A 27,717-nucleotide genomic window follows, 5' to 3' on the forward strand; every position below is an offset into this window, starting at 1 on the left:
GAGTGTGTTGCAATCATCTGATTTGAAATTACTGTACATAAAAAAAAAAAAAAAGAAAAGAAAAAATGAAATTCACAAGGTAAAACAATATACACTATATTGCCAAAAGTATTCGCTCATCTGCCTTTAGACGCATATGAACTTAAGTGACATCCCATTCTTAATCCATAGGGTTTAATATGACGTTGGCCCACCCTTTGCAGCTATAACAGCTTCAACTATTCTGGGAAGGCTTTCCACAAGGTTTAGGAGTGTGTTTATGGGAATTTTTGACCATTCTTCCAGAAGCGCATTTGTGAGGTCAGACACTGATGTTGGATGAGAAGGCCTGGCTCGCAGTCTTCGCTCTAATTCATCCCAAAGGTGCTCTATCGGGTTGAGGTCAGGACTTTGTGCAGGCCAGTCAAGTTCTTCCACACCAAACTCACTCATCCATGTCTTTATGGACCTTGCTTTGTGCACTGGTGCGCAGTCAAGTTGGAACAGGAAGGGGCCATCCCCAAACTGTTCCCACAAAGTTGGGAGCAAGGAATTGTCTAAAATCTCTTGGTATGCTGAAGCATTCAGAGTTCCTTTCACTGGAACTAAGGGGCCAAGCCCAGCTCCTGAAAAACAACCCCACACCATAATCCCCCTTCCACCAAACTTCACAGTTGGCACAATGCAGTCAGACAAGTACCGTTCTCCTGGCAACAGCCAAACCCAGACTCATCCATCAGATTGCCAGATGGAGAAGCGTGATTCGTCACTCCAGAGAACGCGTCTCCACTGCTCTAGAGTCCAGTGGCGGCGTGCTTTACACCACTGCATCCGACGCTTTGCATTGCACTTGGTGATGTATGGCTTGGATGCAGCTGCTCGGCCATGGAAACCCATTCCATGAAGCTCTCTATGCACTGTTCTTGAGCTAATCTGAAGGCCACATGAACTTTGGAGGTCTGTTGCGATTGACTCTGCAGAAAGTTGGCGACCTCTGCGCACTATGTGCCTCAGCATCCGCTGACCCCGCTCTGTCATTTTACGTGGCCTACCACTTTGTGGCTGAGTTGCTGTCATTCCCAATCGCTTCCACTTTGTTATAATACCACTGACAGTTGACTGTGGAATATTTAGTAGCAAGGAAATTTCACGACTGGACTTGTTGCACAGGTGGCATCCTATCACAGTACCATGCTGGAATTCACTGAGCTCCTGAGAGCGGCCCATTCTTTCACAAATGTTTGTAGAAGCAGTCTGCATGCCTAGGTGCTTCATTGTATACACCTGTGGCCATGGAAGTGATTGGAACTCCTGAATTCAATTATTTGGATGGGTGAGCGAATACTTTTGGCAATATAGTGTATCATGTTTATTTGTAGTGTTTTCAATATAGCAAAGGGTGAATAGCAACCAACTCTGTAGTGTACACTGATGTCCCATCCGTTAACCTCACAAAGTTTCAGATTTTAAACTCTGGAACAGTGTCAGAGTTTTTGAGCCATCAGTTTACACAGGAAGAAATGCATAATGGGCAGTTCTAATATGTTCCAATGTTATAGATTTGATATTATTTCCACTCTCTCCTTTTTGAATGTATTCATGTAACTTGCTAAGAATATACGCTGATACGAGTGAAAACACTGGAGACTGGAAATTGAAAACAGTCGGATTGTGGAACACTTACGCGTTCAGGATAAAGATGAATAGCATCATCACACTATTCTTTAATGCACGTTACATTCTTATATTCAAAACTGTACTATATATGTATTGCATAAGAATCCTATAACCTACTTGATCTCTGCTAAACTCCCATCACAATAAATACTCCAAATCCTTATCTTTTGTAGCCTTTTTGTTTAGATATAATATTAATTCCCTTCTCTCCTCAACATACCTTCTACAATCACATATAACATGTTCCTCTGTTGACACCGGCGATTCACTGCATGGGAGTTGGACATGCTAGAAAGGAGGCTATTAAAGCCATGGCCTCTAGCCTTGGTCGCTAGTGCGTTTCTTAAAGCCACAAGAGTGAGGTTTACACACTGCACAGCTATCACAAACCAGCTGGCTATCGTCACACAAATGTCTTGCCATTCTTTCATAATAGTTTTCCTAATAATAGATTTAAATTCACCTTTAACCAGTGGAACGCTCACATCCACTTTATTCCTTTTTAAAGCATTCTTTGCCATCTCATCATTCACTTAATTTCCAGAGATCCCAATAAGTGCTATAATAACATATTATATTAAATATCTTGCTCATCAATTCCTTTCGAGATGACTGCCATATCACTCTATTGGGTCTTATTTCCTCTACCCACGTTAAGCCACGTTTACTTTTTTAGCAACCTTTCTACAGCAAACATTGATAATTCAGATGTTAGTCTTTTTTATATAGATATATATCAAGATCTGGAAGATATACTCCCACTTCTATAATCCCTATAGGTTTGGGTCTTTCGATTCATCTGTATATATTTGAGCACTTGCATAAAATCCTCCCTAGATTTGTTTGTTTACATTATACTTAACTTTACCCATATCCTTCCATTCCTTTCTTTTATCTTATATCTCCAAGTCAATTTTTATATCAGGAATTATCCATGATGGTGCTTTTCACCATACAGGCAAAACAGTACATCTTATGCCTGCAATCTGATACTTTTCTGTTAGAGAATTTATGACCCATCCAAATCACCTTCATTTTTTATTTACATACTCCCAACAGTTATTTAAAACATCAGTAGCAATATGGCTTCCAGCATAACTCTTCAAAGATGTCAGTTTCAACAGTACCAAAGACAGTTTCATTCTATGTAAACTCAGTGGTATTTCATTCGCCTAAACAAGCAGATCATTAATCGGTGTTGATTTAACTGCTCCTAAACACAACCTAATAGCTCTGTATTGTATTCTATCTAAGATTTTTAATAATGTTACTGATGTAGCACCATATATCATACATCCATAATCAAAAACTGATCTTATCATAGCTTGATAGATCATCAACACTGATGAAACATCCCAAACCTCAGGTCATCATAGGATACAGTATTTCAGGTTGTATTCTTCAAATTTTAATAATTCGAAAGTTTAGAATTACTATGAAATTTCTGTTCTTCCAGTCTGATTTCATGAAAAGTTGTACAAATTTGTACAAGTTGGCTAAATCATATTAATAAAGAGTTGGGTCATAACCCAAACCCCATATCTAATCCTAACCATAAATGACAGTCCCTTAGCATGATTTGAAGCATAACGAGTATGTTGTGTATCACAGAAGTAATTTTTGCCTTTTAGAAGGATACAAGGGAGAGTGACATGATTTACTGGTATAAAAGTTGTTCGAATTTGTTCAAGCCAATTTACAGGATTTCATGTGATTTAGCCAATTTGTATGAATTTGTATGACTTCTCCATTAGACTGTGTTGAATTTTCAAAGAAAGTTGTACTTTTATTTACCACAGATGCTTTAAATTGATCAAGAATGACAGTAAATGCATTTATAATGTTAGAAATGACTATTTCTGTTTAAAAATGCTGTATTCTTCAAACTTTCTTTTCATCCAAAAATAATCCATTTGCAGCAATGACACCTCAGACATGTTCTAGATCTTCAGGTAAAGTTTCATCCCATACTTTCTGCAGCACTTCCCAAAGATGTCAATTGGCTTTTCTTTTTCTTTGTTTTTTTTTTTTTTTTTGTGATTACATTTTTTATTGATTCATATATTAAACAAATAAAAGCAAAACATATACAAACAGAATCAATACTTAACCCCCTCTATACCTCCCCCCAGGGCCGGAGTGGGATTCATATTCAGCCCGGGATGTCATGTCCAAGTCAGCCCACACCCAAAAGGGGGGTTGGAGGTGAAGATGATAACAATAAAATAAGATCACAGCAAAAATATGCAATATATGTAATTACTTGAAAATTATTTAAGCTCTCCATGTCATTATACCACATACGGCATTCACTAAGATTTTCACTTTGTCATAAGACATCATTGTATGTGTTGTAAATATAAGTGAATGTTAAAGGGATATATGATCATTTCCTCACCCTCATGCCATCCCAGATGTGTATGACTTTCTTTTGCAGAACATGAATGAAGATGTATAGAAGAACTGTTGGTCCATTCAATGCAAGTAAATGAGAAGCGGTGAGAAACAGATCAATAATTAAATTATTTTTTTACTATAAATCTCCACTTTCATTTTCATAAGCACTCTTCTCTCTTAAGAGTTCTTATTCTGTTTATGGTGATTTACATAAGCATATCGCCCCATACTGGGCAGGGAGGAGAATTTATAGTAAAAAAAATAAAATAAAATAAAAACTTAAATGTTGATCTGTTTCTCACCCACACCTATCATATCGCTTCTGAAGACATAGATTAAACCACTGGAGTTGTATGGATTACTTTTATGCGGCATTTATGAGATTTTTTGTACCTTCTGAGATCTGATCACCATTCACTTGCATTGAAAGGACCAACAGAACTGAGAAATTCTTCTAAAAAGCTTAATTTGTGTTCAGCAGAAGACATAAAGTCATACACATCTGGGATGGCATGAGGGTGAGTAAATGATGAGAGAAATTTCATTTTGGGGTGAACTAAGTTTATTTTAAAGACTATCTAGGCACATAATAACACTATAGAACTGTAAATGTTTATAACTCTTTCAAGATGTACAGGCTCACACTTTAAATGGTCAGTGCTTTGTATTTTAGATAATTAAAATAGCATCAGATGCAGTGAAACAATTAAGGTTGAGTGATTGTTTTTACATTTTTACATGCCATTCAAAAACGTGCCATTTTAAAATAAGAGTGAAATAAATAACACATTTGTACTTTTCTTTTACTGCTCATGACAAAGGCAAAATGGTTACTGTCTCTTTATGAGGGTTTTATCGCATTATACAACATTGAAGGCACTCTGTTTAGTTTGTTTCATTGAGTTTAATCTTTTGAGAGCTGTAAAGTCCCATTATTTTCGTACCGTGTCGTGCTGTTGCATCTGTATTCATTTACTTTAAGTATTCTGTTATTTTGTGACAAAAAATAATTTTGCTATTATCATTCTGCACTGCTAGGGAAGAGGATTTCAGAGATTTATTGATTGAGATTGTGAGACTTCAGTCAGTATTAAACTTGTGATGATCTTGTAGGCTACCTGAAGCACGTTCATCCATTCAGCTATTAGTAGCCTATCTGTTCTCGATGGATCTTCCGTGATCCTTCCCGCGCTGTCAAGTGAAGCGGCGCAACATCAGTTTCGTCTCTCACAGGTTACTCTCTCATTTGTTTGGGTGCGAGATGATAAAATACAGACTGCCTCCGTTATAATACGGAACGCAATTCTGATCCTTTAAATACCGGATGTTACAGACTGTTGGCAATTGTTATGCGACATATGATGAAAGTTTGTCAATCAACATGCGGACCTAACCGGCCCAATTTTTGACCGGCCCAGCGGGAATTCTCCCGATCTTCCCGATTGCCACTCCGGCCCTGCCTCCCCCCGACCCCCACACCAATCCCCAACCCCACCTACAAGAACACCCCAGTGGTCCCACATGACCATAGACACACACACAAAAATAAAATAAAGAAAGAAATAAAATATAATAATCACACACATAACAACTACACCACTCTCTCCACTGTCTCTCCCTGAGAGCCCTCCAAAAACACCAGATATTTGCCCCACTTTTCCACAAACAAGTCCAAATTTCCCAATCCTCTAGATAACCTCTTAAAAAGCTGCCACCCTCCCCATATGTGTGTGTGTGTCATTTCATCAGGAGACACACTTTGAGTCTGACCCTTCCTCTCCTCTCTAACTCCCGCTGCAGCACGCACAGCTCACACGCCCAGTTTAAACTGTAACATAAAGACAGACTGCGTCTGAAAACGGGGAAATGCTGCCTTCGGGGGCTGAGGTAGAATAAAATAAAGTGCTTTTTAAACGGTTCAGATACCAGTTTCCTTTAAAGTTCCATTCATCCAAAAATGCTGTCATTTAAACAATTAACTGATTAGGCAGCTGCCTACTTTTTTTGGATGCAGCCAAAGCTAATGTAAAACAGCCCTAACAAAAATGTAACTCCGATCCCGGCATCCTCCGTCGGTGTTGTTGTATATTATATCGCGCGTTTCAGCCAGGTCAGAAGAGAAATGGTCCATACTAGATTACGACACTACAGTGGTGACTTTTGGCAATGAGAATGCAAAGGGGAAAAGTCTCCTCGGGTGTTCCGTTCCTCGTAAAAGTTCTCATCTAGAAAGTTTCTAAAGGAAAAGTACAGGACTGTAGGTGGAAAAGGGCCTGTGGATGTTAAAGGTTCTTTATGGAACCATATACAGGTGCATCTCAATAAATTAGAATGTCGTGGAAAAGTTCATTTATTTCAGTAATTCAACTCAAATTGTTAAACTCGTGTATTAAATAAATTCAATGCACACAGACTGAAGTAGTTTAAGTCTTTGGTTCTTTTAATTGTGATGATTTTGGCTCACATTTAACAAAAACCCACCAATTCACCATCTCAAAAAATTAGAATACATCATAAGACCAATAAAAAAAACATTTTTTAGTGAATTGTTGGCCTTCTGGAAAGTATGTTCATTTACTGTATATGTACTCAATACTTGGTAGGGGCTCCTTTTGCTTTAATTACTGCCTCAATTCGGCGTGGCATGGAGGTGATCAGTTTGTGGCACTGCTGAGGTGGTATGGAAGCCCAGGTTTCTTTGACAGTGGCCTTCAGCTCATCTGCATTTTTTGGTCTCTTGTTTCTCATTTTCCTCTTGACAATACCCCATAGATTCTCTATAGGGTTCAGGTCTGGTGAGTTTGCTGGCCAGTCAAGCACACCAACACCATGGTCATTTAACCAACTTTTGGTGCTTTTGGCAGTGTGGGCAGGTGCCAAATCCTGCTGGAAAATGAAATCAGCATCTTTAAAAAGCTGGTCAGCAGAAGGAAGCATGAAGTGCTCCAAAATTTCTTGGTAAATGGGTGCAGTGACTTTGGTTTTCAAAAAACACAGTGGACCAACACCAGCAGATGACATTGCACCCCAAATCCTCACAGACTGTGGAAACTTAACACTGGACTTCAAGCAACTTGGGCTATGAGCTTCTCCACCCTTCCTCCAGACTCTAGGACCTTGGTTTCCAAATGAAATACAAAACTTGCTCTCATCTGAAAAGAGGACTTTGGAACACTGGGCAACAGTCCAGTTCTTCTTCTCCTTAGCCCAGGTAAGACGCCTCTGACATTGTCTGTGGTTCAGGAGTGGCTTAACAAGAGGAATACGACAACTGTAGCCAAATTCCTTGACATGACTGTGTGTGGTGGCTCTTGATGCCTTGACCCCAGCCTCAGTCCATTCCTTGTGAAGTTCACCCAAATTCTGAATCGATTTTGCTGGACAATCATAAGGCTGCGGTTCTCTTGGTTGGTTGTGCATCTTTTTCTTCCACACTTTTTCCTTCCACTCAACTTTCTGTTAACATGCTTGGATACAGCACTCTGTGAACAGCCAGCTTTTTTGGCAGTGAATGTTTGTGGCTTACCCTCCTTGTGAAGGGTATCAGTGATTGTCTTCTGGACAACTGTCAGATCAGCAGTCTTCCCCATGATTGTGTAGCCTAGTGTACCAAACTGAGAGACCATTTTGAAGGCTCAGGAAACCTTTGCAGGTGTTTTGAGTTGATTAGCTGATTGGCATGTCACCATATTCTAATTTTTTGAGATAGTGAATTGGTGGGTTTTTGTTAAATGTGAGCCAAAATCATCACAATTAAAAGAACCAAAGACTTAAACTACTTCAGTCTGTGTGCATTGAATTTATTTAATACACGAGTTTCACAATTTGAGTTGAATTACTGAAATAAATGAACTTTTCCATGACATTCTAATTTATTGAGATGCACCTGTACATGCAGATAATGAACCTTTATTTTTCAATGTTTTAAGATCCTTTTGCACATTCTACTCCTTTTGTTTTCTAATTTGGCCAGTTTTAGATTTTTTTTTTAAAGTCTCACTAAAATGCCAACATCTCAGAGTTCATTGCAGATGAAACTGGAGTTTTTATTATGCACTAGCAGTGTATGCAGGGATTACATGGGAAAGGATTACGTGTAGCCTAATCACCATTACATAAGTAATTAGATTACATTGTAATCAGGCAACGGCAGTAAATTGTTCATACATTTTTGATCCCTCTAATTGTTTTTTATCATTTAATTTTTTCATTCTAAATCAGCCTGCGAATGTTACTTGAAAAAAGGGAGATTATGGGGAGGGTTGTGGAATTGAACCCATACAGTCGCAAAAGTTATAATAACAAAGACGCATTAATTTAGGCTACATTTTGTAATTTTAGGCTATTTTTTTAGCTTCTTTTGGGTGGGTTGTTAGCAGACTTTAGGCTGGAAATTTTTGCTGGACATTCCTGCCCTTTTCAGAAGTAGTCTGAGATTCGCCACATGCGGCAGTGAATGAGTGAGCGCACCAAAACACAACCACCCACCACCATCATCACCCAGCTCGTGTCAAAGTGGAACCAGCGCCACAAACAGCGCTGACCAGCGGCTCAAGAAACATGGCCTTTTAACAGCGGTCCCATCGAGGGCTTGGAAGTCGCGGCTTGCTGGAAGCTACAATCCCCGCACATCTAGCGTTGTTGCTGCTGAGGGGAAATCCGCTAGTCGCTTTAGCCTGTACACATTGACTGCTGTGCTGCTGGGAGGTTTTCATCATCCATGGCTCTGGTTACCCTGCAGCGCTCGCCCACTCCCAGCGCGGCGTCCACGTCCAGCACCGCCACCACAAACGCGGGGGAGGTAAGCAGAAATAAACACGGACAGGATATGATGTCTGATGAAAAGCAAATATAACGGGACAAAAATATATTTGTGAGTCATGTAGGCCCGATGCTAATACAGCTCAGGCTGAATAGCTAACTAGCGAGATGCCGTTAGGGTAGATATAGGATGGCAATCGATGAATAAGATCTTTTTAAACCGCTAAAGAAACGAGGTAAACGGCAACGCTCCATGCAGTGTCAACAGTTTCGTTTTTAATAATGGAGCGTTCTAGTTTGTAGCGTCGCTTTAAGTAGACTAACGGGGTGCCAACAAGGTGGATTTAGGATTGCAAGACTGTCACTGTGTACAGTATCTGTCTACTGTAGTGAGATGACACATGGGATAAAAACTGCGGTTGAACCGGTGCCTTGTAAACATCTTGAAACATCAACACTTTTGTATGTGTCTGTTTTATGCACTGTAGGTCTGCATAATTATTTAACACATAGATTGAGTTAATTTTTACTTCATTCACCTTCATTATGAATGTTTTGTTTCAGAAACTGTATATCCAGACAGCATATGTACATCTTCAAGAAAGTCTGTTTAAACCAATAGTTCATCCAAAAATAACAATTCTCTCATCATTTGCTCACCCTCATGCCATCCCAGATGTGGATGACTTTCTTTCTTCTGCAGAATACAAACAAATATTTTTAGAAGAATAACTCAGCCCTGTTGGTCCTTACAATGCAAGTGAATGGTGGCCAGAACTTTGAAGGTCAAAAAAGCATATAAAGGCAGATTAAAGGCCGAAATATACTTCACGCAAGTATGCAATCGCAGACGCGAGCGCATGGTCATGTACATACATTACGTGCGCTCTTGCGTTGTACTGGCGGTTACAAACCTCAGACCACAAGAGGGCAATAGATTTTTTAGGCGAGACCACGAAACCAGTGCTGCGTCCGAAACCAGGAAAATGCTGCCTTCGGAGGCTGTATACGGAGGCAGGATGAAAATAATGTGCTTTTCAAACTGTTTGAAGACCAGTTTCCTTAAGAGATAAAAACAAATTTGTTTGAATGAACTGGGGACAAAAAGTCGTATATATATTTTTTCGAAAAGATTCAACACAAATTCCGCTCTAGTGTCCCTTGCGGCAACGCTGAGAATGCAGCGTGTACTTGCGTTGTGTTATGAATTGAGTGCTGACACATTTCACAATGCAACAACGCAGGAAACTGAGCTTGCGTAGCAAGGTGCATCTGCGTTCACGTACTTGCATTGAGTATGTTTGGGCCTTAAAAGTAATCCATACAATTCCAGTGGTTAAATCCACACTGTATCTTGAAAAGCATTATATATATGTTATGTATAGGTGTTGGTGGAAAAACAGATAAATATTTAAGTCTTTTTTTTTTAACCATAAATCTCCAATTTCACATTCAAAATGTAAAATAATGTAAAAGTGAAAGTGGAGATTTATAGTATAAAAAGACTTAAATATTGATGCCTGTTTAAGATGTGGTGGAAAGCATCACATTCTAATTGACATCTGCTAAACATCTTAAAAAGATCAGATTAACAAATATTCCAAGTCATAAACTTCTCAAAGACATTTCCTGAATGTCTTATTGACATCCAAGAGTAAACGTCTTATAGATGTATTGGAGATGAGTCTCTGCCCAGATAGCACACCTACATCTCTGAGATGTCTGTTTTAGATCTTTTCATCTGGAAAGCATAACAATCTAAAAAACATTTGGCAAGAATCTTAAAAAGATCAGATTTACAAACATTCCAAATCATAAACATCTCAAAGACATCTGCTAAATGTCTTATTGACGTCCGAGGCATAACTTTTGACATGCATCTTATAGAGGTATTGCAGATGAGCAAACAACCTAAAAATAAATCTTCCAGATGTAAACACGCATCAAATAGATGACTGGGTGATGTACTTGTGCTATCAGGGTGGGACCCTCCAGTATAAAAAGCAAGATTTTCTATGTAAAATGTATTAGGCTAATAGCTTTCATTAAGAACATAAACAAACATTACTACATTATGTAATGGTTAACATTTAATTAGTCAGAAATTTCTAATTAATTAATGGTTGCTAATTACTCTCAAGAAAATTTAAGACAGCGCTATATATTTTATAAAGCCTTCTCCACAGACGCATAGTTGAAAACCTTGAAGCTAAACGGGCACAGTTGGTTTGGTAAATCACAAAGTGGATTGTTCGTTTGCCAATGGATTGCTAAATAAATGTCTGATCTCGGTGAACAAACCACAAATACACTGTATTTCCATTCGCACAGGCTTCCTGGCTTGTGTAACTCCGGAATATTCATGGATGGCTTGCCAACTCTTAAGTAACAAAATGTGTATACGCAACACACACACTTAGTATGCTACTACTTTCTATGAATAACATGGATTTGTTTATCTCTAAGAATCTTTGACACATTGCTCAAGTGATTCTACATAGTTGGAGGGGTTTGTTTACATGTATCTCATTGTGTTATGTTGCACTGCAGTCCTAAATTCATTTGTTACACTCATTGATCATGTCACCTCTAGCCATGACATTTTGAAAGGGGAACCATCAAAAGGGTGGGCATGAGCTCTCCTGTACACAATGGACATGTCCAACAACAGAAATACTGAACACTGCCTTCCCCATTTCATTCCTAGTTTGGTTTGTGCTACCACAAATGCACCTATAGGCCGTTGCAGTTTGCTTGGTTAGCACTAATTACACTTTCTTTTTACATTGCTACTGTAACTGTGGGGTCCAGATCTGTAGGTTGTCAAATTTTTGGTAACACTAGTAAGCCTTTCATGAGCTGCGGTTCTTTGTGTGAGAGTTGAAGGTCTGGCCCCCATGAGACCTGCATTTCTGCTCGACAGAAATTTAAATCTAAGTCATTGTGCCCCGGCACAGCTAAGCTCCTCTCATGCGATGAAAGGCCTCCTTTTTGTACCATTTCATTTGAAGTGAGCCCTTTTAGCCCGTCTCACTAGGAGAATAGTATTGCTTTTCATTGTTGGAGATTCTCAGGTGGTTCTTCTGAAAACCTGCTAAAAGTTTCTTTTAGGTTTTACAATGCCATTTCTCAATAAAGGGCTCCACCTTCATAATAGTTCCTCTGACATCATAGTTGTCATAGAAATCCATTGTGCAGGTTGCAGACAGTAGAGGGCAATACTTCTACACTTTTCAATGGAGACCTCTTAAAGTTCAGAGAACTGGTTTGATACACAATTGTATTATGAGAATATCTCTTGCATCATGGTTTTAAAATATTTGTGAAGTGATGTACTAGGGTCAGAGAAACCTTACTGTCTTCTAGGAAATGTGGCCTTTTACTTCTCACTGAAACCAGGCATTATTTTTTTTACAGTGGGGTCCAAAAGTCTGAGATCACATTGAAAACCCATGGGATTTCTTCATTAAACCTGGAAATAAACAAAGTTTTAGTGTTCTAATACATTTTAAACAATTTTTTCACTCCATGATGTGGAATGATTCTGCACTATTTCTTGGTCACTATTCAAGTTTGCTGCCACTGAAGCATACAAGTTTCCTCTTTGGAACCTTCTCAAATCATACTGTTACAACATGGATTATCAGGTTTTGCTTGCAGAGACCATGCCTGCTTGAATGCATGCTTGCATAAAATTGTTCAAACATTCATATTGTTATGCTGATAATATAATTTATAATGAATTAAATACAATGAAGGAATGCAACATTTTCACTTGTGGTCTCAGACTTTTGGACTGTATGAATGATTCTGTAAAAGCTTTGAGCTATGCCAGTAAGGACATGCGCACGCGCACTCGCACTCGCACACACACTTCATTTAGAATTCACAGCATGCCTTCAAACAGAGAGACTGAAGAACATGCAGCTGCAGTGATGTCATCGTCTCTCAAGCAGAGATAGAGAGGGCTGATGGTGGATTGACTGAGCAAAAAGAGGGGGAGAGAGATAATGAGATGGACAGTGATGGTGATGCAAAACGAAAGGAGGGAGTAATTAAAGGTGCTGTAAGTGATTTAATGAAATGACTTGCAGAAAATGCCTCCTGATGTCACTGAAATAGGTGCCATGAAATATCACACCATGGCTTAGAACTCGTTTATGATGTACTTTATCCTTCTGAGACCCCAGCGTGACTGCTTTGTGCATTTTCCATTACCCTTTTTTATTTGTAACTAATAGCCCCTAAAAAAAGTGCAAAAAAGACGTTACAGACATTACATCAGAAATTAGCATAAATAATTCTGATTCAGAGTAATAGCCAGCATCATCCAATCACTGCCAACCATGTTAAAATAAAATTTTGCATGAAAAATTCTGAATCAATGTACTGATTACCATTGTCTGGAAAACATGTTAAGTGGTCCAGACATAATCTGCAGTCTGAAACTGAACTTTTGACCGGATGTTAGGAGTGAATGCACTTGACTACATAGGAAAGCTATAGGATCCTCCCTTGCTTCCTACTTAGGATGTGACTTAACCTCCAGTGTGCTGTCTGTCTGCACTGGTTTGAAATGTGCCTTATTTTCATCCTAACTCCGTATACAGCTACTGAAAGCAACATTTTCCATCCATTGTTTCTCAGTGAATATAGGATATTTTAAGGAAAATGAGCCTATAGTCCACATACATGGTCATTGTGTTTAACAGCGTGCCATTTCACAATAAATCAATGACATTTTTAAAATGGCAAATTGGATGAAACTAGAGACTCAAACACGTTTTAATGTAAAAACGTAATGAGGTTTTTTACCCGTTTCTTCCAAAGACAAACTCAGCTGAGATCGGCACCATGTAATTTTGTCACATGACTCGTGTGTCGAAAGTTTAACAGCCTAGAGTCTCCTGAACTGAGATCAGTCGGTTTAAATGAAATGAAATTATGCATAGCCTATAGCGAAGCCAAAATGCAATGTCCACGCAAGTCTCAGGAGGTTAAGAAATCCCCATGGAAAATAACTAGGAAAAAATACTTCTTTATCCAAGATGGCTGAAAAAGTCCATGTTATTCCAAAGAAATAATATGTTTGTCTTCATAATTGTAATAACTTGCTTCACCTCTGAAACTACTTTTTCCACCCTCCTCTCCAACCACCTGTCCACCACTTTTCATGATCCAATTATTTACCGATGGATAAAATCAAGCCCTGCTATTTTTTTATCTTGTTGAATTTTCTATTTCACTCAAAAATACATCAGTAAAATTGGTTAAGAATGTGAAAGCTGTTTCATGTTGACTTAAAGTCAGTAACATATTGATTTCTACCATCCACATATTAAATGGACATATCGTCCCTTATTTTCAACACACCTTTTGTCTCAGTGTCTGTTCCTCAGCTTTTATTAAACTGTAATAAATCACAACCCCCCCCCCCCCCCAAAATGTCTGTTTCTCCTCTCAAAACTAATTGTTTCCACTTTTCATTCCCCTGAAAGGCTGCCCTGCTTTGTTACAGTATGTGATAGAAACCCTTGCACAACTGATTGTTGATGACAAGATTTTTTCCCTTCAAGTATATTTCATGTCTGACCATGGCGCACTAACCTGCCTGTATTTAGTGTTACATACCACTATCTGTAACCCAATAACCATGGCTGTCACATTCATATACAATGAAGAACTATTTAAAAACACTCTTTGTTATGATGAAACTTTATCTTAAGGAGAGGCCCTCGTCCTTTACGTTTGAGAGGTCTTAAAACAGAACATCGGTTTAAAGGAGAACATCTCTTCTTTGTCATATTACACTACTCAGAACAGTGATTTATCAATTATTTTATTTAATCTAGGGCATTAAGTATTGTACTGTGTATAAAAGGTACAAATGTTGACCATTCTGCATTGCACTAGGGAAAAAAGAAACCTGTTTAGACTCTTGTGCATTGCACCGGATTTGAGTTGGGTGAGGTTGTGGAATTTGGAAAAGTTCCGGTGCCTAAGGAGTTTTGGCCTCTCCATTATTACCAGTAATTCCGGATTGTGCTGACATTTTCACAACAGATGCTGAATTTGTAAGGGAAACACACTAATTTGTTCTAGATGGAAGATATGTCAAGACGTAATTAGATTTATTATATCGGAAAAGATGTAGTCTGTGTTGCCTTGATCGCTCAAAGCAATGAAATTAAAATAGAACAGCATTTGTTTTTTCGAACTACTAACCTCTGTTTCTCTTATTCTATGCTTTTCCCCCCCAGGACTTTGGAAGTGATGATGAGCGCCGGCTAAATCAGAGGTAATGTCTGACTTTTAAATAGAGGTGTTTGTTTGTGTGTGTGTGTGTGTGTGTGTGTGTGTGTGTGTGTGTATGTGTGTAAGAGACAGAGACAGAGATTGGACATTTCTGTCTCTTCGCAAGCATCAATCTGTCAGATCTAGATGATGAAGAGACTGTCAGTCTTCATTGTACCCTGCAGTTAAGAAGCGTTTGAGAGGTGGTTCTACTCCACTGTTCCAACACATATAATCAAGGCTATCCGAGCCCAGACGTCTGATCACTGCTTTCACAGCACCTCTAACTCCAGACTAGGTTTTATTACAGTTCCAGTTCCTCTTTGACTGATTTAAGGTCAAGTGAGTTTAATTTGAAGGAAACACCTCACTTTCTTCTCCTTATCAGACACTGTATCTTTCCTAATAAATACAGTATCTGTTATTATATATAGTAATTCGGAGACAGTAGAGGCCAGACTCAAAAAAAGGCTTATGAATTGGAGGGGATGTTTGTCCAGACTTTTTTGATTTAGCACTTTCAAAATCAATGTACTTTATCTCTTAAGAGGGCATTCTGAACTAGGGCTTTTGTCCTTTGGGATTGGACTAATGTCCTAGTCTTTTCAAACTATCTAGGTCACCAGTGAGGGTAGAAGAACAGTTCTTAAGAGACAAGTTCATTTGTAAAGTTTGCTGTTGTGGCTTTTAAAGGGATAGTTCACTCAAACGAAAAGTTTGTCATCATTTGCTCACACTAATGTTGTTCCAAACCTGTTTGGTCTTTCTTTTTTCTGAGCATACTCATTTTGAAGAATGTTAACACTGTTCTTTTACATACACTGACAGCATACAGAGACCTATGAATAGCCTATTAGAGGAATGCATTGCATTGTGCTACTCTATGAAACGTGCTGAAGTCAATGTTTCTGAGTCCAAAGCTCACCAACTTAAAGTTTGTTCTCTATGAGCCAAGCATTGTTACCAACAAACTTGTGGGCAAACAGAATAATATCTCTTGTTTTAATTGATCATCTCTCAGTTTCTGCTGCTCTTGTTTTAGCATGCTGTGTATAAAGTTAGGATTTCGCAGCTCTTGAGCTCGGCCACATGAGCAGCATGCAGCGCAGAGGGTACATTACCTCGACCCTGAAAACACATCCGTGGCCTTGGGCTAGAGTTTGAGTGCATTTAGGTTTTCACGATGGCAAAGTAGACATCATTTGAAGAAAACAGCATTGCATCGAAGAATATGTAAAATGAGTCATTTGACATATTCTTTAATGCAATGCTGTTTTCTTCATTTGTGGATTTTCCAAGCACAAGAAGCTAAACTTATCGCACATGTGCGAATGGGTTAAAATCTCAGTTTGCACCGTCGCACTGCTCAGCCACGGCTACTGTAACATTCTTCAAAATTTCTCCTCCTGTGTTCCATGAAGGAAAGTCATACAGGTTTGGAACAACATAAGGGTGAGTAAATGATGATTGAGTTTTCACATTTGGGTGAACTATCACTTTAAAGGAATAGTTTACCCAAAAATCACAAAGATTTTAGAAGAATATCTCAGCTCTGTAGGTCCATACAATTTAAGTGAATGGTGACCAAAATTTTGAAGGTCCAAAAAGAGCATAAAGGCAGCATAAAAGTAATCCATAATACTCCAATGTTTTAATCCATGTCTTCTGAAGCGATCCAACATTTTGGGTAAGAACAGACCAAAATTTAACACCTTTTCATGCCATTGCAGTCTTTAAGTACGATCATAATTTGAAGCTCAATTACACTTTCTAGTGCTCAGAGTTTAGGACCCCATTCACTAACATTGTATGGACCTACAGAGCTGAAATATTCATCAAAAAATCTTTGTTTGTGTTCTGCAGAATAAAGAAAGTCATTTACATATGGAATGGCATGAGGGTGAGTAAATGATGAGAGAGGGTGGGTGAACTATTCCTTGAAGTACTAAATTCAATTGTTGCATCTTTAAGTCAAAGTTGCCATCTTGCCGATGGTCAAATGGGGGGGGGGGGGGGGGAACAACTTCTCTTAGTGAAAAGAATAGTGGGACACTTATGGATTGCTTATGTATTGTACAGATTGAAGCACTAAAGGAAGGGGGTGTCTACAGAGGAAGATTTGTCATTCCAAAGGTCACATGACATCCTCAAAGGTCACATTGCTCAGGAAATGGTTGCTTTGTTGACTGTAAACTGTGAATGCCAATTTCTTTCCTTATTTTAGATTTTCCATCTGAATTACAGAAGTGCCACTATAATTTGTTGTTTGCCTTTGGAAAAAGCATATTCAAATGAATGGGTTACAATAAGAACATTCAAACTAACTAATCCCTAGAATGTGTTGAACTCAGTCGTGGGATAAAAATAACTTTGTTAAAAGGAAATGATAGTTAGTTTTTTTATTTTTATTAATATAAGAAAAGGGTGTGGAGGAACTACTGTGCCCGTTATCTTAATGAACCCACTAACACTGCTTGTCTGTCAGGACTTTTTCTGTTGGACGGAAGCACATGTGGCATGTGTGACCTAAATAAGGTCATCTGATAATCTGATAAGAGCAGTTGTTCTCTCAGCACTTTTGTGCATTTAGTTCTTTTAGTCTCTCTCTCATTCTCCCTCTCTCTCTTGCTCTGCCTGTCCTCTGATGGGTCCAGAAGGCAGTGTTTTACTGTTTCTGTAAAAACAGGATATGAGAAAAGGAGTCTGAGATTCCATCGTTAGTGATTGGCAACACAATAGAGGCTGTGTCTGAATTTTGTATCTTCCTGTGACTCACAGATAAGACTGGACTCCATGAATACCTATTTGCTGAACAGAGCTTCCTTAAAATGGCAATCAAAAATAACATGCGATGGCCCTAAAAAAATTTTTTTTTTTAGATGTTTGCGTTTTGAATTAGACAACAGAATGTCAAGCGAGGTGGCATTTTTGAACTAAATCTGTGATTAATCTGTGATTGCTAGGACACCTGTGTGAACCTTAGGGGAACTGACTTCACACATCCACTAAAATTACCTTGGCACCAGTTGGTTTAAAGTTATTATAAAAATGACTAAGAAAAGTTCGGGCATTGTATATTTGCACTAGGGATGTGCAAGAGTAATCGATTAATCAAGTACTCATCATCTTTGAATATTCGACTAGTACAAACACTACTTGAATATTGCAATTTGTGTCTTTGCCTGCCATGGGTAACAATAAAACTGCTTCTCTCACCTAAATCTTCCCATTACAACTCAATACATTGGTTGGCGCTGTGGATGCATGACATTGGCTGTGTCTCGTTTGGAAGGATGCGTCCTTCTGAGGTCGCATTTGTCGGCCACATACGTCATCAAGGCTGTCTCATTTCAGAAAAGCGATCAGGATACTTCGAATGCGACCTTCTTTCACGGGACTTCGGAGGATGTATGAGGTGTATCCTTCGTGGGCACTCATAACCCACAATTCTTTGCTTCAACGGAAATGTCTAAAAAAATTGCGCCAATTTGCCCGTAAATATGATGTTCAAACACAAGGAATGTTAATTCCCAAGTTGAAGTACCTCAGTAGATGGGTGCAGAGTATATAATACGTATTATTATAATAATATGTAATTAAAATAAAGTATTAGACAAAGTACACCTGTAAAATCTATTTTCTTTTCTCTTTACATCATTATAACTCTCCTAAAATGTACCTCATACATTCCCTTCCTGAGGGACTTTGATCCCTTCTCACTCAAAGCGCTCGCGCTTGTTAAAGAGTGGCGTGCTGTCATAGCAACCATGTTACGTTCCGTTTCTGTTTGTCCTACGAAGGCCGTCTCGTTTAAATGAGGCTTGTTTAAAGGAGGACACTCGGTATACTGCGGCCTTCAAAGGATGCGTCCTACCTAGCCTGCAGCCTTCCAAACGAGACACAGCCTTTGTGAAAGGGATATTTCACTCAAAAAGAAAATTATTTTATTATTTAAAGTGATTGTATGGCTTCAGAAGACTTGGAATGTGCAATATGTTTCTATGTGTGAGTGCAACAATAATTTTTTTTTTTTTTTTTTTTTTTTTTAATAGAGTACTCTACTATAAAATTACTTTAAATGCCCATGTACACACCTGTTTTTTTATTTTTTTTATTTATTGTTTTTTTTATCTAATGTAAAGACAGTCATATATTATTAAGTGTCAAACTACTTTTTGGGGCCATTGTAAATGCTACAAGTCAGAAAACAAATTCCATTTGATTAAAATAGATTCATTAATCAATACAGAGTGATGCAATCTAACAGAAAAGTTATGTGTGAGGGGGGAACAGGATGTCTTAGAGGCTCATGTAAGACAAATCCTTTTTTAATGAGGAAAAACAAGGTTAGGATAAAGTTACTTGTGCAGAAGATGCATGGAACTTAATAGTAATAATATAAGAATTAGCAGTTTCAGCAAAACCTTCCACCACACGTGAAAACATTTTTTAGAGAGGGATGAACATCAGAAAATTAAAAATGCACTAACACAAGCAGTTTTATATAAGGTCAGCCATCAGCTGGTTTCCCAACCTGGCTGGTTTCTCAAACCCCTCTACAACCAGCAAATAGGGCACCCATCAGCTTGGCCAGCTTGGGAGGCCAGCTAAGACCAGCAAACCAGCCTAGGCTGGCTAAGCTGTTTTTCCCCCAGAAAGCTAACTACTGTTCCAAAGAAACAAGCTACTAGTGTTTAATAACAAGTAGTACTGTCAAAAAGAGCTCCTGGACTGAGAATTCCAGCTTTCACTTACCCTTGTCTGTCTGTCATTGTGGAATTTTGAGAACCTGACATATCAATGATGGGCAACGTTTGTGCACACTTGTAAAGACATGGTTAAGACCTGTCCTCCTGCCTGAGCTCATTGATTCCTGAAGTAACACCCTGCATTATGCAATGAATCGGCAGCAAGAAAACAGTTTAAACATAACATTCCTTTTCACTCACATAAGGCTGACCTGTCTTATATTCTTCTGAAATTACATGGAAATACGAGATGTGTCGTGGCAAAATCTGCTGTACTATATACGTGCATATGGATTATGTGGAAAAGGCTGACGAAAGTCTTAGTTTTAGATACTGTAAATTAACATATACATTGTATATAAATGCAAATGAAAGGTTCTACATAGGCAGGTCTAAAAGCTGTTGCCCACATTCTTGATCACATTGGATTTTAGATTGGGTGAATTATTCCTTTAAGAAGTATCCATACCATTTACTCACCCTCATGTTGTTTCAACCCTCTATGACTTTCTTTCTTCCATGGAACACAAAAGAGGATGTAGTAGGAGGCAGAATTAGTCACCATTCGCTTTCATTGTAAAGTATGGAAAAAAGATGCTTTGCAAGTGAACGGTGAATGACCGAGGCTAAAATTCTGCCTAACGTCTCTTTGTGTTCAATGGAAGAAAGAAAGTCATACAGGTCTGGAACAATGTGAGTGTGAGTTAATGACTACAGAATTAACATTTTCGGTGATCTTTCTTAATACTTCACATCTTTCTCTATCTTTCTTTTGCTCTACTCTTTTTCACTGCACTCCAATGCAGTAACATTGGCCTCGAGCGTTTTGAAAGAGGCAAAGCTTGTTAAGGACACCTTTGGTGTGTTCTGGATATAAAGTATAAACAGACAGAATAGGGGAAATGAAACCCGCAAACCTTACCTTATCGTAGTCAGAACCCCTTTATAACTGTAACCCTAATCTTAGCCATAGCGAGATGTAAACAGAAATGTTTGCAGTACCGGCCAAAAGTCTTTTCCCATGAAATCAACCAGGTGGCACAGCAGTGAGCCAGCTATTGAGTTCAACAAACAGACATAGTGGCAGGAGCAGCCATGCACAGTAATTTGTGTTTATGTTTGGGTGTATATGACGTGTATATCAGGGTTTGAGTATTTGTGTGTGTAGATGTCTCTGATCCTTTGAAGGACATTTCAGTTAAAGTGTTGCATATTGTTCTCAGAATAAGGTTGATTCAGTGATTTCCACATAATTCAGCTCTTGCAGCAGGGGTTCTGCCCCTTTAATAATAATGTAATTCTTACAGAAGATTGGTAACTAAGTATATACTATTATAACTATATTATATACTGGTAACATTTTAACACTTACATTTATTTAATTACAAAAAAACTGTAACTGAAAAAGTTTCTTTAATTAGCTTCACGTTGTAATATGAACACTGAACAACACTTATTCAGTAAGTTAATTCAGACAAGGATTTTTCAGACTGTGCACTTTCTGATGGGGACTCTTCATCATTAGGTGACTTTTTGGAACCCAGTTATTTAAAAATAATTATTATTGTTACATTAAGAAATTACAGAAATATACTATAACAATTGTATTAAAATATTTATTATTATTATTATTATTATTATTATTATTATTATACAAGTAATATTTCTGTAATAATGTCTTCATTTGCATGCAGCATTGCTTTAGGGTCTGGTTAAACCCTCTTTTATTTTGGCGGAAAACTGCAAAAAAACAAAACAAAAAAAACTTTCTGTGTGAAGTTGCATTAACAACAGCCTTTGAATGAGCACCTCATTATAAATATGGTGAAATGAATGCTCATCTTCTCTTCTATCCACAAAAACCTGGTGTCATAGAGTTATTTTGTGTAACTTGAAATTCAAGTGAATTTGTAGCGCTGTAAATTCTATATAATGTGCTTAGCACAAGTTACCAAACCGAAACGAACGGAGCACTCAAACTTCTTAATACTTCAGGGGACTGTAGTTTATTTATATTAGATGATAAGTACCAAATCTTGTAACTTTGTCTTTTTGTCTGATGTCCCTTTACTTCCGGAACCAAGATGGCTGAAAAAGTGGGCAGGCACTGTTGCGATGTATTGTCTTAGAAAATATCTTAAGGCTGTACAGACCTCTGTGCTGTTGTACAGAAAACAAACAAGTGCTCATCGTGGTCCATTTTGATCAGTGTATGAAATATGATTGTAGGCTTACATCTTGAATTTTTTAAGTTTGATTATTTTAATATATTTTATTTAAATAATGTTGTCATCTTCACACATATAAGTCATCTTGCGGCCCCCTTGGAAATTTGCATAGGGCCCCTAGTGTGCCCCGGCCCCCTGGTTGCAGTGTTTCTACCAGTACTTTGTACTCCAGCATAGTATTTTCAAGTGAATAAAGAAGACAGACCCACTTGATCACACTCACATAAATTAAATAATAATGAATAGGAGATATATTCCTCAATAAATTAAAATATGAGAAAAAAAAAATGACTGGTTGCAATTAAAATACAGTATGTGGGCAGTCAGCCTGCTGAGGGTGGAAGGTGATCTGCCTTCATGAGCAAGCAATTGGCCTATTGTACATGGCAAATTAAACTCAGTGACGTGACATTTGAATTCCATTTGAAGTACCCACCAAAAAAAGTAGAAAAAAAAAACAATCTGCCAAAATATCCCATTATCTATAAATCACAGTACAGGTTTATCACTAGACTGACTTTATTGGTAGAAACATTTAAATTTGCAGTATGAGGGTAATTTGGGTTGTTTGGGATGTCATTTGTTTAATTTTAACTTGATGATAATATTTCCATTTCTTTGTGATATTCATTGTTTTTCTAATGAAGAGCTTACTCCCAATAGAATGTTAACTCTAATTCAGTAACATCAATCACTTTGCTAAACTAGAGCAAAGTGCACTTCCATGCACTAAAGTGGAGCTTGCCTGTGTAAAATTTGCTTCTACAATGCCAGGGTAAGAGTGTTGTGGATGGTGGCCAGGGCATTGCATTGCAGTTGCTAAGGTGTTCTGTGTGGATTTTAGTGGGTTGCTATGTGGTTTCTAGGGTATTCTGGGTGGTTTTTAGGGTTGTTAGGTTGCAAGTATATTTAGGATGATTGCTTGCAGGCCAAAGTCTCTTTGATATTCTGGTCTCTAGATATGACTTGCATCCCTCCTTCAGTATTAGTCCACAGCACATTTTATCATCAATCATAAGTCTGATTGCTTAGGATAGGAACGAAAAAGCACACCTCTTCTCAACAAACTGCATGACTTGAGATGTCATTAATGTCCGTTGCACAAACTGTGCAGAATGAGTTAACATGCCAAAGTTTAATACTTACGGTTTGTTTTTAAATGGGGAAATACTAGCCTTGGCAAGAACCATTAATTGTATGCGCAAAAAATGAATGCAGTAAGTGAAAATGCATCTGTTCTTGACTACAGTGTAGTTTAGAATCACTCAGAGCAAGGCCAATGTGTTGGTTAATTCATTTGATCAATAGAAAGGCAGAGCAAATACAGCCATGCAGCCAATAGATTCAAGAACACTGATGTCATATGCAATCCACCATTCTCTATATGACACCTGAGAAAAGATGCCCCATTTCCCCCTTCCTCCATGCGTCCCTCATTTTTTCTCCATCACTTGGCAAAGACAAAATGTGCCCTTAGAGAAGAAGCTTTAATCTTTTTGTGCCTGTGTGTGCAGAAAAGCAACTTTGGCACCGTTGTGCACCAGCGCAGTCACAGCGCAGCTGAATAATCCAGACAGCACACCTTACAACGCAAATATACTTCTGATCTATTTGAAGCTCCGCATACAGGCATCCTGAACCGGGACACCTGTCAGCTGGTCTGCAGTCTGCCTAGTAGCGTCGTTGTAATAATGCTCAGTTACATGGGCGCGGGCCGAGGATCTGTGCTCCATGACTTGGCATTAAAAAAACATAACACCAAACAAAGGCTTTTTAACGATTATGAAAAACAAATATAGTCAGTTGTGCCCAAACCCTCTTTCAAAGAAAGAAAGAAAGAAAGAAAGAAACAGATTTGGAAAAATATTTTTGATCTGTATCAAAGTAGATTATTAGCAATTCTTCTTGACTTTTTATGGTAGGTTGTTCCAGATTAAGAAAAATGTCATGCTTGTATCTGAATGAAGTCCACACTTCACTGTGAACCCAAACCAGAAAATATCTGCAATACCACAAGCACAAGTTTTCACACGGTTAAATATTTTCTGTGCTAATTGACAGCATGTCACAGATACGGCCATAGAGTTTAACTTGTATTGAGCCCGGAATATTCCTTTAATTGGTAGAATTTATTTTGATTGTCTGTGAATGAATAAACCACTGTGTTTCAATAATCTTAACCATCCAGAAAGTAAAAAATTCCTTAATCTATAATGTGTCTCATTCATCTGGGTCTTGTTATTTTAGACAGCCCTTAATCTCTCTTTCTGTTCATCCGTCCTTCTTGAATATCTCCCCCTCCCCCCTTATTTTTAAGATTTCCCCTGGCTATTTCTGTTACTTGCTGTCTCAGATTACTCTTTGTCCTGTTTTAGCAGCTTTAAAATAGAAAGTCACTCCTCTTAATCTAAGTACTGCTTCATCATTCGTCTCTAGCACTGTGCGAGAGGGTGAGGGTGAAGGCAGAAATTCTGTTCCAAAACCTAGTGAGCTGCCTACGTAGGCAGTCATAAATTTTGCTGCCTTTTAAGATACTTCCTGTTGGCAAAATCTAAGGCAGCATTGTATGTATCCTTTGTTGAAAAGGCAATTAAATAAAATTGTGTCAAGCTCAGTAAAAAAAAAAAAAAAAAAAATATATATATATATATATATATATATATATATATATATAATATATTTATAATCCAAGATGGCGGACGAAGCGAGAGAAGATTGCAATTCTAAATATACTTATAATTCATTCAATACTGATAAGTTTTGGTAAAAAAAAAAGTTCAATACAACTAAAATTGAACAGTTTTGCCCATTATTTGTTTGTGATACATGTTGTTCAGTACATATTGGATTATTGTGTTGATTGCTTAGCAACATGATAACAATAAACCCTATTAAAATAATTGAATAATAAAATAAGTCTCTCGCTTTGTAAGGAGTGCTATTTGTAGAATGTTTCAAATTGCTTATACTTTTTCAGTTGGAAACACATTGACTTTGCTACGATTACTATTCTCACCCACACTGGAATGGCATTTTACATAGCGAAATAAAATTTTAGTTTTTAAATAAAAACATCCACACTAATCAGTTTAAGTTTGAAACCTCCATTTTCAGTTTCCTTATGTCATCATTTTCCAAAATTTACAGTTATGTAGAGCGCTTTCTAAGTTTTTTTCCGGTGGAAGAAAATGGCATTTAAGTGTGGATGAGAGGTGTAAATGTAACAAAATCAATGTGTATTCAAACAGATTAGTGTGGACATGGCTTTAATGAGGTTTCATTTCAGACCATGTCCACATTAAATGCCGATAATGTGCTATCACGCTATACGCGGCCATAATATGCGCCGATTACACTCTGTTATTGTAATTTATGATGACACTGTTACTACTGCAAAGATAGGTTAATAAAAGAGTGTAAATATTTAGAAAACAAACAAAAGAATGGTGATAGAGGCATGTCTTACTTTGGGCAGATGTGTGAATGGCTTTCGCTGCAGGTGGCACATTAATGGGCACTTGAGGGTATTTAAGTAGATTTGAGTCCTTTTGTAGACTAATTAGACAAACAAAAAAAAATCGCATGACATGGTCTTGCACACCGGTTGAGTACTTACTGAAAAACTTAAACAAAGTAGTAGGTGGAGCCTCAGGTCCAGGTCACACCTACCGATGACCTGGACCAATGGCAGTAAGAAAGTGTTTAGCAGCCGGGTAGATGTTTTCCTAAAAGTTCACTAAGGCAGGCCGTTATGAACCACCGAAATTAACACAGAAACACCTTCTTTTTGGCCAGATTTTGTTCTAAATGACGTCAAACCTGTTCGTTCTTTGATTTCTTATGAATTATAACTGGGCCTTAATATTTTTAACTGAAAAAAAAAAAGCATTAATTTTGCTACATTTACGCCTCTCATCCACACTAGAATGACGTTTTCCTCCTTTGAAAATTGAGCGTTTCGAAAACCATTACCACATACTTTGGAAAATGATGATATTTCAAAATTGAAAACAGACTTTTCAAATGAAAAATGGATTAATGTGGACGTGGCCTTAAAGGAATAGTTCACCCAAAAATGAAAATTCTCTCATTATTAACTTACCCTGATGCCATCCCAGATGTGTATGACAGCAGAACACTAATGCAGATTTTTAGAACAAGACAGAGCTCTGTTAGGTCCTTCTAATGGAAGTACACAGGTGCCAGCACTTTGACCGTCCAAAAGTAACATTTAGGCAGGATAAAATTAATCCATGTGACCCCAGTCGATCAGTGAATGTCTTCTGAAGCGAATCGATAGGTTTATGTAAGAAACAAGTCGATAATTAAAACATTTTAACTTTAAATCGGCACTTCCATCCAGGGCTCTGATGTTGCTTGAAATGACTGAACTCTCGCGTGATGTTCGTTCTTCTGTTGTAAATAAGCGCCGCTTCTGAATTCTCACGTGAACTCGCCGACGCGCTAGCTACGTAATGCTTCAGCTGCTGGCAGGAAGCGCTTAAGTTAATATCCTTTTATTTATCGATTTATTTTTTACACAAACTTATCTATTTGCTTCAGAAGACATTCATTGATCGACTAGAGTCGTGTGGATTACTTTTATGCTGCTTAAATATGACTTTTGGACCAAAGTGCTGGCACCTGTGTACTTCCGTTATATGGACCTGACAGAGCTCTGTCTTCTTCTAAAAATTTTAATTTGTATTCTGCTGAAGAAAGACAATCATACACATCTGGGATGGCATCAGGGTAAGAGAATAATGAGAGAAAGATCACTTCTGGGTGAACTATTCCTTTAAGGCCAAAGTATACTTCAGTCAACCTGATCGGAACTGTATGTGTGATCCAGATTTCGTCATCAGCACAGTATGTTTTGATTGTCCGCGTGCGGCCCAGACAGGTTAGAGGCGGACAGTCCCCGTCTGTGTGCATCGTTGGTGCATGCACCTGCCGTTTGCGGTACTAAAAGAGCATCACAAAGCAGTCATACTGTAGTATGCATGTGTTGAACATGTCCGTTTTCACTCTCGGTCAAAAGAGTATACTTTGAAAGGCTCAGCGCTCGACCATGTGTGAGACGATCCGGTAACGTGGAAAAACGAAGTATACGCGAGCCTTTAGAATGCAGCTGTTTGTGTAGGCAGTAGATAGCAAGGCAGCTTACTAGATTTTGGAATAGTACTCTGAACTTAAGTCAAGCTGCAGTGTTGACAGGCAGATACTGGAGTACAGATGGTTGGTAGTGTGCGCACTGATTGCAGCCTACTAAGGACAGTCACATAGGGAGGGGGTTCCTAATGAGATTTCGAGGAGCCTCTATCGGTTTGTCCTGAAACGGGAGGAACAGAGCCACTGCTGCCCATGCTTAGCCCATGTGATGCTGGCACTGAGGATTTTGGTATAGATCATTTTATGCCATGGCAAGCATTGAGGAGATCAACGTGTTTGTTTCAGCTGTTTTTGCCTGTTTTGCTTTTGTATCCTTGTCTCTTGTTGTTCCTCTTTTTCCATGACTGGGAGTACAGCAAACACGCTTCTTTCTGTCATCTTTTCAGTTTTTTTACTGCTAGACAAACAAACTCCAGGACACTGAGATCTCTCTTTTTTTTCCCCTTTGATTTTTTTTTCTT

At 38.2% G+C, this 27,717-nt stretch overlaps 1 protein-coding gene across 3 annotated transcripts in view; it reads left to right on the plus strand.

Moving 5' to 3' along the window:
• Positions 1 to 8,473: 8,473 nt before the first annotated feature.
• The window catches only part of ssh1a (slingshot protein phosphatase 1a), a 60,712-nt gene continuing 41,468 nt past the window's right edge, over positions 8,474 to 27,717 (plus strand). For 2 of the 3 annotated variants that reach the window (XM_051659113.1, XM_051659110.1), the window contains exons 1-2: positions 8,772 to 8,854; positions 15,075 to 15,112. Coding sequence is in view for 1 of the 3 variants with exons in the window: in XM_051659108.1 (XP_051515068.1) it covers positions 8,774 to 8,854; positions 15,075 to 15,112 (119 nt within the window). In the remaining 2 variants the exon portion in view is untranslated. Of the gene's footprint in view, positions 8,855 to 15,074; positions 15,113 to 27,717 lie in introns of all 3 variants that reach the window. The other variant, XM_051659108.1, reaches the window with a different exon arrangement.

Source organism: Myxocyprinus asiaticus, chromosome 3 (assembly GCF_019703515.2).
Source record: "Myxocyprinus asiaticus isolate MX2 ecotype Aquarium Trade chromosome 3, UBuf_Myxa_2, whole genome shotgun sequence".
Taxonomy (NCBI): Eukaryota; Metazoa; Chordata; class Actinopteri; order Cypriniformes; family Catostomidae; genus Myxocyprinus; species Myxocyprinus asiaticus.